Source organism: Pinus tabuliformis, chromosome 1_2, assembly GCF_031772625.1.
Source record: "Pinus tabuliformis cultivar Carrire ecotype Pingquan chromosome 1_2, CPIR1, whole genome shotgun sequence".
Taxonomy (NCBI): Eukaryota; Viridiplantae; Streptophyta; class Pinopsida; order Pinales; family Pinaceae; genus Pinus; species Pinus tabuliformis.
The window spans coordinates 934,702,594-934,715,235 of record NC_142298.1 but is presented as its reverse complement, the minus strand read 5'-3'; the positions used below and the strand labels follow the sequence as shown (position 1 = coordinate 934,715,235).

At 39.0% G+C, this 12,642-nt stretch overlaps 1 protein-coding gene across 4 annotated transcripts in view; it reads left to right on the top strand.

The window, feature by feature from the left end:
• LOC149209011 (uncharacterized) overlaps positions 1–12,642 on the top strand; it is a 392,284-nt gene that overhangs the window by 85,704 nt on the left and 293,938 nt on the right. For all 4 annotated transcript variants that reach the window (XM_089396248.1, XM_089396247.1, XM_089396246.1 and 1 more), the window contains one exon: positions 12,039–12,110. In XM_089396248.1, coding sequence (XP_089252374.1) covers positions 12,039–12,110 — 72 coding nt within the window. The remainder of the gene's footprint in view (positions 1–12,038; positions 12,111–12,642) is intronic.

The window sequence follows — 12,642 nt, the reverse complement described above, 5'->3', positions numbered from 1 at the left end:
TTTATTTTAAAATACAAAACTTTTTATTTTTTGTTTTAGATTAGTTTATTTTACTATCTTGTGCCTTAAGTTTTATCATAAATTCACTAGCTAAACCTTGGGATAGGTTGATTTTTGTAGCTTGGGTAGGTACTTCTGGATAAGATTTGTGTGTAGGCGAGTAGAAGTTGTTCACATTCTCGTTAGAACACTTGCTTTAGGTTGAGCAAGTTGCTGATATAACTTAGCCTAAGTTTAACTTCAGAAAAACACACATTAATATGTTGGCTTATTGAGCTAAAAGAAAATTAGGAAAAATAAAGTATTTTACTTTAGTAAGTTTTAATCTTAGCCATTTATCTCAAGTGAAGCGAGATCTAATCTCAACTGTTAATCACTTTGAGATTAGGGTTAGCGTTAGGGTTTTAGCCCCATATAAATTTATAAAAGGAAGGCTAGGGAGAGGGAAAAAAATATACCATGCAATGATACTGGCCTTAGGAGGAGTTTGATACTCCAGTGTGTCGGGTTTGAGGAAGTTGCAAGGAGCAGCAAGGGAGACAAATCTAGATAAGCCAAGGAAGATCAAATGACAAATCTAGGGCTTGATCAGGTGGATAACTCTAGGTTTATTGCTATATATGTAATTCCTCAGTTGGGCCATTATCTCAGGACAGGAGCCCAAGAAAGTTTAGAGTAATCTTAGTGATGAACTGATTTGATTGTGCAGAAATCTGTTTGTGTCATATGTGATAGAGATTGTTTGTATAATTGTGCTTTTGCTGAATATTTTGTTAGGTACTTAGTTGTGTGTTTATTCAATAACTGTTTGCTAGGAATTAAATGTTCAGTGCTGGGTTTAGAAACTAACAGAATATTAAGCATAAAATATAGATCTAGACCAAGGGTCAATATACTTATCTTTTGAGCTTTATTCCATATTATCATCACAGGTATATTGAGTGTTATCTTGTAGATCTGCATTAAAATACTTCTGTAACTTAACAAATCTGCAGTTATTTCAAAGGTCAGGGCACATTTCAAGTAAATACCATCATTAGAACCTTCTAGCTAGTCTCTAAATTGGTTTTACAAGATAATGCCTTTTAGTTAGAGCTAAAATACATCATTTCTAGCCATTATAATTTATAACTTTATCTTTTTGTTGGAATAATTTTCTGGGTTTTCACTTGGTGGGTTTGACCACATAACTTCAATGATAGAATTTCTAACTTGCTAGAAATTTCAATTTATTGCTGGTCTAAGGCTTGGGTGTTGTCCAGACTCCAAAGTGATTGATATGTAATCTTTTAGTCTCCCCACCTCTAGATCTTTGATCTAGAGTGTCTAGGCACTATTGCGTGGCTGTTTCAGGGTTTCTGCATTTTCCTTGCAGATTTTTTAGTCTACAATGTTAAAATTGGCAACCAGGGCAAAACTTCATGTGGGTCATCTTATTCATGGCTAATAATATTTTTATTAGATTCCTCTCGTCGAGAGGTGTAGGATTGATATAAATATCATCCAATTCCGATAAGTATTCATGGAGATATGAATTTATTTTGATTATGGAATTATTATCAAGTTGACCTACAACTCATGTAGGCTTAGAAGCCCAACAGTCGCATCTATTCACCCACCAACATTGTGTATAAATATAAGAGGAATTTTCCTCATTTGGACTCACTCATCTCATCACATCTCTCTCTCTCTACTGCGTAGATATGAGTCTCTTCTCTACTGCGCTGAAATGGGTCTCTCTCTCTCACACATGTGAAGCCGGAAGCTGTTGAATTTGAAGCTGCAACTGCAGAAGTAAAGATTGACTTGCGTGGCCTAGAAGATCTCCTCTTTGGAACTGCGCTGTAGGTTCATGTGAACCTCCTTTGAAAGCTGCAATTTTTGGTGGTGGAATGAAGTCAATTCGACGAACGGTTTGCAAGATATCGACTGCCCTAGTTTGAAGCCGGAAACTGCTGAAACTGACGCTGCAACTGCAGAAGTAAAGATTGACTTGCGTGGCCTAGAAGATCTCCTCATCTGAACTGCGCTGTAGGTTCATCTGAACCTCCTTTGAAAGCCGCAACTTTTGGTGGTGGAATGAAGTCAATCCGACGAACGGTTTGCAATATATCGACTGCCCTAGTTTGAAGCCGGAAACTACTGAAACTGACGCTGCAACTGCAGAAGTAAAGATTGACTTGCGTGGCCTAGAAGATCTCCTCATCTGAACTGCGCTGTAGGTTCATCTGAACCTCCTCTGGAAGCCAAAACTTTTGGTGGTGGAATGAAGTCAATCCGACTGTCGGTTTGTGAGATATGGTCTGCCCTAGTTTGATAATGAAGCTACTAATGTTAATGCTACTGATCTAGGGTTTGCTACTGCTGATATGAATCAGATTTATTGTACTATTTCTCTCTGCTGAATTATTGAAGATAAAAGAAGATTTGATCAAAGGGTTTCCCCACACATTGTGGGGTTTGTCCCTGGCTAGCCGCCACATCTTGTGTCTCTTGTCTTGGCTTGTTTTCTGTCGATCGTTTAATGTTCTATCTGCACTTTACTTTATGTACATGTGATTGCTAATCGGTGGAATATAATAAGAAAAAGAAGTAAACTGTTATAAGCATAGAACATACCATAACTTAACATGGTATCAGAGCTGAGGTGAAGACAAAGCCCGAGCAAGAGCAAGAGCAATCATTGAAGAGAAGATTGGCAAGGCTATCCTAAAAGAACTATGGGGTCCTCAACACTCTTTCCTGCCGAAGACAAGCTCCGTGAGAAAGCTGACTATCACGGATGGAAGATGTCTATAGATCTAACCCTTGAAGATCAAGGAGTGCTGGACCATGTAAGAGGCAATATTGTTGAGCCTTCATCAAATGCATCTGCTGCTGCCTGGAACAAATGGAAAAATGGAGAAGTCAAAACAAAGAAGATCATCTGGGACTCTATCGACAAGCGCTTGGTGGCCTACATCTCTGATCTAGACACCTCCAAGGAAATCTACGACAGACTGGTGAGTTTATTTAAAGTTAATGATGCAAATCAAGTTTTGTTTCTTAGAAATAAGTTGAGGGAAATCAAGAAGGGTAAAGATGAAAGTATGCAAGCATACTTCTTAAGAATCACTGAGATCAAGAATGATCTCCTATCTATTGGGGAAACCATTACTGACAGAGAAATGGCACTCACAACTCTTGGAGGATTACCATCTGAATGGTATGTGTTCAGAACTACTCTTCTGAACAATAATGTAATTCCTAGTTTCGAGGAATTAATGGCTAGATGCATTCAAGAACAAACAAGGGTAGAAGAGCAGGAAATGCCCTTGCCTAAAGGTCCTCCTGCTGCTTTTTCTTCTCATGCTAAGAAAAGAAATAATTCTGGGTCTAAATCGAAAAGAAAGGCTGGATTTAAGGGTGGAAGAAAAGGACGATGTTTCATTTGCAATAAAGCAGGTCACTATGCAAGGGAATGCCCTGATAGAAAGGACTCTCACCGTGACGATGATCAAAATCCCTCTCATGGTAATCGAAGGAATGGAAAATTCAACAACAAAGGAAAAAGGAATGTGGGAAATCAAGGAAGAGGGCAACCATTCAAGAAGGCTAGAAATTCCAGGTATGAATCTAACACTGTTGACGATAAGCAGGCTGAATATTATCTACCAGCTGCTCTATCTACCTCTGCTCCTTCGGACTCAATGGGAATTTGGCTCATTGATAGTGGTGCCTCAAGACACTTCACTGGTTACAAAGAAGTACTCTATAATCTGGTAGAGAAAGAAACTAACCTAGAAATTGTCCTTGGAGATGACATGAAATACCCAGTGAAAGGTGTAGGCAATGTTTCTCTTAAACTGAATCAAGGTAATACGATTCACTTACAAGATGTATTATATGTACCTGATCTCAAAAAGAACCTGGTATCCATCTCGGCAATGGAAGACAAAGGCTATAAGGTAACCTTCAGCGATGGTAAGGTACGCATATGGAAAAATAATGTTAAAGATGCTTTCACTCTTGGGTTTCGAGTTGATTCTTTATATCAAGTCGGTGGAAGTCCGCTAGGTGTCATGTCTTGTGACACAACGCTTCAGTCCGAACTTTGGCATCGGAGGTTTGCCCACCTTCATTACAAAGCTCTACCCGATGTAAGACAGATGGTAACAGGGATGCCTGAATTCCAAGTAGAGAAAGAAGGTGTATGTCCGGGATGTGCCGAAGGAAAGCTCAAAAGGGGACCATTCCCTTCAAGTCAAAGCAAGACCTCCGATATATTACAACTAGTTCACTCAGACATATCAGGTATGATGCCTGTGAACTCCTTGGGAGGATACTCATATTATCTCACTTTTACAGATGACCATTCTCGAAAGACCTGGATATACTTCTTGAAAAAGAAGGATGAAGTGTTCCTTTGGTTCCGACACTTCAAAGCCCTAATCGAGAATCAAACCGAAAAGAAGATCAAGATCTTAAGAACTGACAATGGGACTGAATATGAATCTAATGAGTTCCATGATTTTTGTAAAGAGGCTGGCATCAAGAGGGAGACTACTACATATACTCCTGAACAAAATGGTGTGGCAAAAACGAAGAACCGCACAATTATGGAAGCTGTCCGGGCCATGCTACTTGATCAAAGTCTTCCTAAGTTTCTATGGGCTGAAGCTGCAAACATTGCCGTATATGTACAAAATCGATGCCCTCATCAAGCATTGGGTTCCAAGACTCCTGAAGAAAAATTCACCGGTAAGAAACCTGATGTTTCTCATTTTAAAATTTTTGGAAGCCCTGTATACTTTCATGTGCCGAAAGAGAAAAGAAATAAATTGGGAGCATCTGGAAAGAAGGGAATTTTCGTGGGCTATGGTGAAAATACTAAAGGCTATAGAATCTATGTAGCCGGTCAAAGGGAAGTCATAATTAGTCATGATGTCACCTTTGACGAAGATATGGCTCTCAGCAAGGTGATCAATCTTCCGACTTTGAGGAGCTCTCAAGAAGCCGACACCAGGGAACCGAAAGAAAAGGATGATGAATCAATGCCTAATGTAGAAGAACCCATGGATCCGATTGATCCTCCTCCATATGAGCCTTCCTCTTCTAGGAAGAGGCCTTCATGGCTTAAGGGGTTACTTGATGCTGAAGGACATGCTGCACCCTGAGGAACCTTTCGTGAAAGTAAGAAACCTAATAGGTATCAAGGATACCTGACCATCATGAGCACGATCATACCTATGAACGAAGAATATGAGTCTATCATAAAGAATGATGTTTGGGAAGTAGTTCCCAGACCCCAGGACAAGACTGTTGTTACTTCCAAATGGCTTTACAAGATAAAGCATGCAACAGATGGAAGCACCGAAAAGTATAAGGCTCGTTTTGTTGCTCGAGGTTTCTCCCAAAAGGAAGGTATAGTCTATGATGAGATATTTGCACCTGTTGCCAGATATACGACCATCCGCTCGATCATAGCCCTTGCCGCTTCACAAGGATGGAACCTACATCAGATGGATGTCAAGACTACGTTCTTGCATGGCTCGATCAAAGAAGAGGTCTACGTGGAGCAACCCGAAGGATTTGAGATTTATGATCGAAAATCTCATGTATGCAGGTTGAAGAAAGCTCTCTATGGGCTGAAGCAAGCACCCCGAGCATGGTATGAGAGGATCGATAGCTACTTGATGAAGCTGGGATTCACTAGGAGTGAAGCCGACCCTAACCTTTACTTTAAGGTTGAAGATGACAAGCCTCTCATACTAGTGTTGTATGTGGATGACCTCTTTCTAACAGTTGCAAACCCTCTCATTCAAAAATGTAAGAGGGAGATGACTTTTGAATTTGAAATGAAGGACCAAGGACTTGAAGTGTGGCAGAAGCCAAGGGAAATTTTCCTATCTCAAGGAAATATGTGGTAAATATATTGGAAAGATTCGGTATGATGGACTGCAAGCCTGTGACTACCTCGAGGATCTTAACTTTTAGAAGTTATATGGTAGTGATGTCAGACCAGACTTGGGAAATGCCTCTGAGTTTCAAAAACTCATTCGCATTGATGTTCTTGGTGAACCTCCGTCCGAACATATGTTTTGCAGTTAGTATTGTGAGCTCATATTTGGTTGAGCCTCACTGGATTGATGCCAGGAATCTTCTGAGATGTCTTCAGGACACAATATCTCATGGATTAAGATACACTGCCAGAGATGTGAGACTACTTGGATATTCTGATGTTGATTGGGCAGGCAGTGTGGTGGACCGTAAGAGCACTTCCGGGCACTATTTCACCTTGGGATCTGCTTCGATATCCTGGATGAGCAGGAAGCAGAAGTCGGTGGCTTTGAGCACCGCCGAAGCAGGATATATTGTTGCTAGCATAATCTCGTGTGAGGTAGTTTGGTTGCGAAAGCTCTTCAGTGAGCTATTTGGAGTTACATTGGATACCACTATGATTCTCTGTAACAACCAGAGGTGGGATTCGATTATTGAGGAATCCCGTATTTGTCAATTGCTCCAGCAGATAGACATGGTAAGGCGATGAGCAAGGAAGCTCCATCACATTAAGATGATGTACAGGTTGATACACCTTGTCAAAGCCCCGAGGAAAGATCTAATCTGTGATTTTCCCAAACGACTTGGAGTCGGCAAGAAACCCTTGTACAAGGGTCCTGCATGTTGCATACATTGAGCTCTGGGAGCTCTGAGGGCTTGTGGTTCCTACTGGAGCAACATATGACCACAGGGTGACTCACCCTCCCTTGGTGGTGCACACTGGAACAAGATGATTCGCTCTCTTGTGGGACAAGATGATTCGCTCTCTTGTGGAACAGGATGATTCGCTCTCCTGTGTAGTAGGATGATTAGTTCTCTTGTGAGGCCTGGATTGATGTGTTCTCCATGGCAGCCTGGATTGATGTGTTCTCCATGGCAATTGTAGCAGGATTGATGTGTTCTCCATGGCAATTGTAGCAAGATTGATGTGTTCTCCTGTGAGGACAGGATTGATTAGTTCTCCTGTCGAGGCATCCTACCCATGCAGTCTGGGACTCATGGGAAGTACCTCTCATCTGATCAATGAGCAGGGAAATGAAGTTAGGGACCATAGTAGTACCGATGGACGCATCATTGTAACTATCGTACTCCCTACGCTAGGATGACCTCCATTGATCTGGGATCAATGATACTGGTCTGGGACCAGTACTAGGAGTTGTACCATACTATGACGCTGACTTCGGGTCGGTTGAGACTGGTCTGGGATCAGTGGTACATACTCTGAGACTGACTTTGAGTCAGTGGAGGATGATATTGGTCTGGGACCATTGGAGTTGTACTCACTATGACGCTGACTTTGGGTTGGTTGAGACTGGTCTGGGACCAGTGGTACATACTCTGAGACTGACTTTGAGTCAGTATGATACATCCTCGATCATTTCTTCTTCTTCATAATTCGGACAAAAGCAGAGTAGAAAAGAACAATGCAAGAGCAGAGCAGAACAGAACAAAACAGTACAGATCAGTGCAGGGCAGAACAAGACAAAGCAGAACAGGCAAAATAAAGCAGAGCAGGGCAAGGGTCAGGCTGTACAAGGCAGTGCATTTGATGGATGAATAGTAACGACCGATAGACAGATTGTAGATGAAGTTCTCCATGGTTGAGAGGGAGTGTTAAAATTGGCAACCAGGGCAAAACTTCATGTGGGTCATCTTATTCATGGCTAATAATATTTTTATTAGATTCCTCTCGTCGAGAGGTGTAGGATTGATATAAAGATCATCCAATTCCGATAAGTATTCATGGAGATATGAATTTATTTTGATTATGGAATTATTATCAAGCCGACCTACAACTCATGTAGGCTCAGAAGCCCAACAGTCGCATCTATTCACACACCAACGTTGTGTATAAATATAAGAGGAATTTTCCTGATTTGGTCTCACTCATCTCATCACATCTCTCTCTCTCTACTGCGCAGATATGAGTCTCTTCTCTACTGCGCTGAAATGGGTCTCTCTCTCTCACACGTGAAGCCGGAAGCTGTTGAATTTGAAGCTGCAACTGCAGAAGTAAAGATTGAATTGCGTGGCCTAGAAGATCTCCTCTTTGGAACTGCGCTGTAGGTTCATCTGAACCTCCTTTGAAAGCCGCAACTTTTGGTGGTGGAATGAAGTCAATCCGACGAACGGTTTGCAAGATATCGACTGCCCTAGTTTGAAGCCGGAAACTGCTGAAACTGAAGCTGCAACTGCAGAAGTAAAGATTGACTTGCATGGCCTAGAAGATCTCCTCATCTGAACTGCGCTGTAGGTTCATCTGAACCTCCTTTGAAAGCCGCAACTTTTGGTGGTGGAATGAAGTCAATCCGACGAACGGTTTGCAACATATTGACTGCCCTAGTTTGAAGCCGGAAACTGCTAAAACTGAAGCTGCAACTGCAGAAGTAAAGATTGACTTGCGTGGCCTAGAAGATCTCCTCATTTGAACTGCGCTGTAGGTTCATCTGAACCTCCTCTGGAAGCCGAAACTTTTGGTGTTGGATTGAAGTCAATCCGACTGTCGGTTTGTGAGATATGGTCTGCCCTAGTTTGATAATGAAGCCGCTAATGCTAATGCTACTGATCTAGGGTTTGCTACTGCTGATATGAATCAGATTTATTGTACTATTTCTCTCTGCTGAATTATTGAAGATAAAAGAAGATTTGATCAAAGGGTTTCCCCACACATTGTGGGGTTTGTCCCTGGCTAGCCGCCACATCTTGCGTCTCTTGTCTTGGCTTGTTTTCTGTCGATCGTTTAATGTTCTATCTGCACTTTACTTTATGTACATGTGATTGCTAATCGGTGGAATATAATAAGAAAAAGAAGTAAACTGTTATAAGCATAGAACATACCATAACTTAACATACAATCACAGGGCAACAAACAATTTAACAAAGGAACCCCTCTAACCAAAGTTCTAAACAAAGAAACACTTGTAGATTTGGTTATTATATTAATTGTACATTCCTCGACGCTATTTACATATAACATATCTCTAATTTTGAGTGCTTTATCTTGCTGGTTTATATTGTTACTACATATTTTACAATTTAAACCAGTATAAATACAAACAATCAACTCCTCTGCTTCACCCAAGAGTCCATAGAAAAACATTAATCATTCTTGATTGGGTGAAGTTGTTATAAGGGAATCGTTTTGTAGCCTTTTAGGAGAGAGTTAGGCTTAAAGAGTGGGTATTTGGACCAAGGTGATAGTGGGCCCTCATCCTCTGTGTGTGTGTGTCAATTTTAGCATGTTGCAAGGTCCTTGACGACCTTGATAATTTTATCGGTAACACCTCCAAAAGGTTACGTTGTTCAAGAGGCCTAGAACAATTATGATCCTATATACTATCTATGCCTACCCATCTGAACAAGAGTGTCAACATTTCCATGCTTTTGGCTACTAATTTCTTCCTCACATGAGTGGTAGAGAACATTTGAAAAATCCTCATCGTACAATAATATAATAATAATAACACAATTAGGTTGAAATAAAATCAATAGAGGCCTAGAACAATCATGATCCTATATACCATCTATGCCTACCAATCTGAACAAGAGTGTCATTTTCATGCTTTTGGCTGCTAATTTCTTCCTCACATGAGTGGTAGAGAACATTTGAAAAATCCTCATTGTACAATAATATAATAATAATAACACAATTAGGTTGAAATAAAATCAATAGAATATTTTTTTGACCTTTTTATTAGAGAGGGTAGGTTTGGTTAATTTCCTCTTATGTGGGAAAAAGGCTGGAATAATAAGGTTCATGGATGGGCATATTTGTGGGTACAAGGACTTTGGTTTGTGGTTGTCTCAAAGAGCAATCAACTGGACACACTTTAGGCTAGGATGAACCATTTTACATTGCTCTCTATAACATACTTTAAGATGAGAGTTTGTTTAAGTTAAAATTGTATGTTCACGGTCCTATTCAAAAGACTGAAAATAGTCTTATGGGAAGTCTTTTGTTGATTTAAAACCAATAAACGCTAAACTCTAGCCAACTTATTGCCTTGCAAATGGACCAGTTAGGACATTGAAACAAGGTGGTTGAAGAGGTGTTGTATCTGGAAATCCTTTAGGATTAGAGTGCTCTGGTGTTTCGTGCTCCATGATTGTCTACTATTTATGATACATCATCCTGACATATTGATGGTGGTTGTTGTTGATTTCTGGTAGCATCGGATGTGCTCTAAGTCTCAAATTTTGCAAGGACGCTTAGATATATGTATTCCACAATACCTAGAAATCGTTTTGGGAAATTCCACCCAAAGACAGTTTTATTAAAATAATTAATTACTTTTAATGGGACCCTAAGTCTAAACTTAGGAAATAAAAATAATTAATGGGTATTAATCTAAACTGTGGGTGTAACTTTTAGAAAAAGACGAAGATTGAGTCCAAATGATTTGAGCCATTGATTAGAATCTAATCTGGGCCGTTGGTTCTCAACTGGAAGATTATAAGAAGGACATTGAGGGGCATTTGGAAAACACACCAAAGGCAGATACTCAGTTACCTGAGTAAGATCGATTTTCTCACTAGTCGAAGTTCGGCAAGAGAAAATCGAATCAGAGGGAGAGTTGCAGGTGAGAAGGAGAGAGAGGGTATCAACATCAGTCTGGAGGTCAGGAGCAGAAGACGTAGAGCAGAGGGAGGACAACGCAGAGGCTGTGACGTAGAGGAGGGACAACGTAGAGACAGTGTGACGTTGGGACTGCACAGTTCTCACGCAGGGGTTGATGCAGTGAGACACAGAGGAGGCAACTGGTTCTCTCTTGGATCAAAAACTTGTCGATGAGTGTCTATAAAATTTCTCACAGAGAATCCTCTTCTATTCTGCTAGTTGTATCTTGTACATGAGATTTTTGCTGAAGAATAATAAATAAACCCTCATCTGCTGTACAAGTTTTCCCACATTGGGTTTTTCTGGGGACAATTGTCCAAAAATAACTGTGTCAACATGGTTATACTTGTGCTAGTATTTTTCTTTGCATTCACTTTCCGCAGTATTTTAATTGTGAATATAGAATTTATTTCGATATTTGCCGTAGAAACACTATGAATAACTTATTTCTGAGTTAATAAGTAGAAGAAATAATATTAATCACTGCTGTTGGATTTCTATTTAGAAATTTTCACAGTTGCTTGGTTTGAACTCTATATTAAAGTTGAAACTATTAGGGATTTATTATTGATTTTTCATTTCCTATATATTGTTTAATATATTTTCAATATCTAATTTAGCACTTGTCATCATGATGTTCCAAGGCCCACTTTGTGTATTTTTATGTCCAACTTAGGGACTTATCATCTATATTTTATGAAGTAATATTATTTTAATCTGTTTTCTTTCCAATGTTGTTACTATTTGATCAATTGTCAAACAATTGGTTGAAATTGTAGCTTTTGTTTTATGGAGAACCTTTTCTTATAAGATCAGGTAGATATATCCGGTGTGTACAGACATATGTAATGAAATGTTCCAATCATATTAAATTAAACAAAATACTTGTTGCCTGTTGGAGGCACAATTATTCTTGAAAATTCAAATGCCCCTTTTATTTTCTTCATCGAAAGAAATATACTTAAAATTATTATTGACATTTCACTAGATGGATGTCTAATCTCCTTTCCTTCAAATGAGGTAAGAGTACAATGCTCCAACACAATTTTTTAGAATGGACAACTATTGGATTTGTGATGCGTTCTTTAGTAAATTTTAGTGTTGTAAGATTAATACAGTGGAGCACAAGGAAGTGAGTACTAAATGGAGTTTTTGGTTCTTTATTTGTGTTGAAGAAGCAATATTTGTGTTAAATAGTTCAATTTGTCTGTTCTTAAGATTTCACTCTACATGAATTTGAGTATCTGCTGTGTTTAGGCAATCAAGTGCGACAAGTTAGAAGAATCCTTAAACTTTTTCTAAGCTTATCTTTTGGATTACGTTCTTACAATATGTTAATTCCCTTTGTAGTATGAAGTATCTGATTATAAAGTAAATGCAGGGATCAAAAAAACATCTCAGTTTGGCACATCTCTTCGATAAACCTTGCTTTTTGGGTCCTTTAGCTCTTCAGGTACTTATTTTCTTTTTTCATAGAACTGTGATTATGTAAATTTCTTTGATTGAAATGAAATTTTCATTATAATAATATCAAAAGTTTGATATGAAAAACACTCTTCCATTGAAGACCACATAACTATATTTCATTTAATTGGAGATCCGTCTTCAACAATAGGTAAATATCTGTTCTGATACAAATTTACTGGTAGTAAATGACATGCAATGCACCAAAACTCATTAACTTGATAATATTAGCAATTTTTCATAACACATGTTTAGCAAATCAAAATATTTATATGGTTGTTTTTTGTTTCAGAGAAGAAAAAACGAACATTTTGCGTTATTTTTGAAAATGTTTACATCAAATCCAAATAGTACATATCATTTTCACATATCATCTTTACATTAATATCCTCGAAATATAATCTATGTCATTCTGCCCTCAGTTCTGATCCCGTATATTTATAACCTCTAACTAGCACTGAAATGGACATATTTGTACATTCTTACAAGCCCAAAATACAAAAACTAATTTTGCTGCTGTA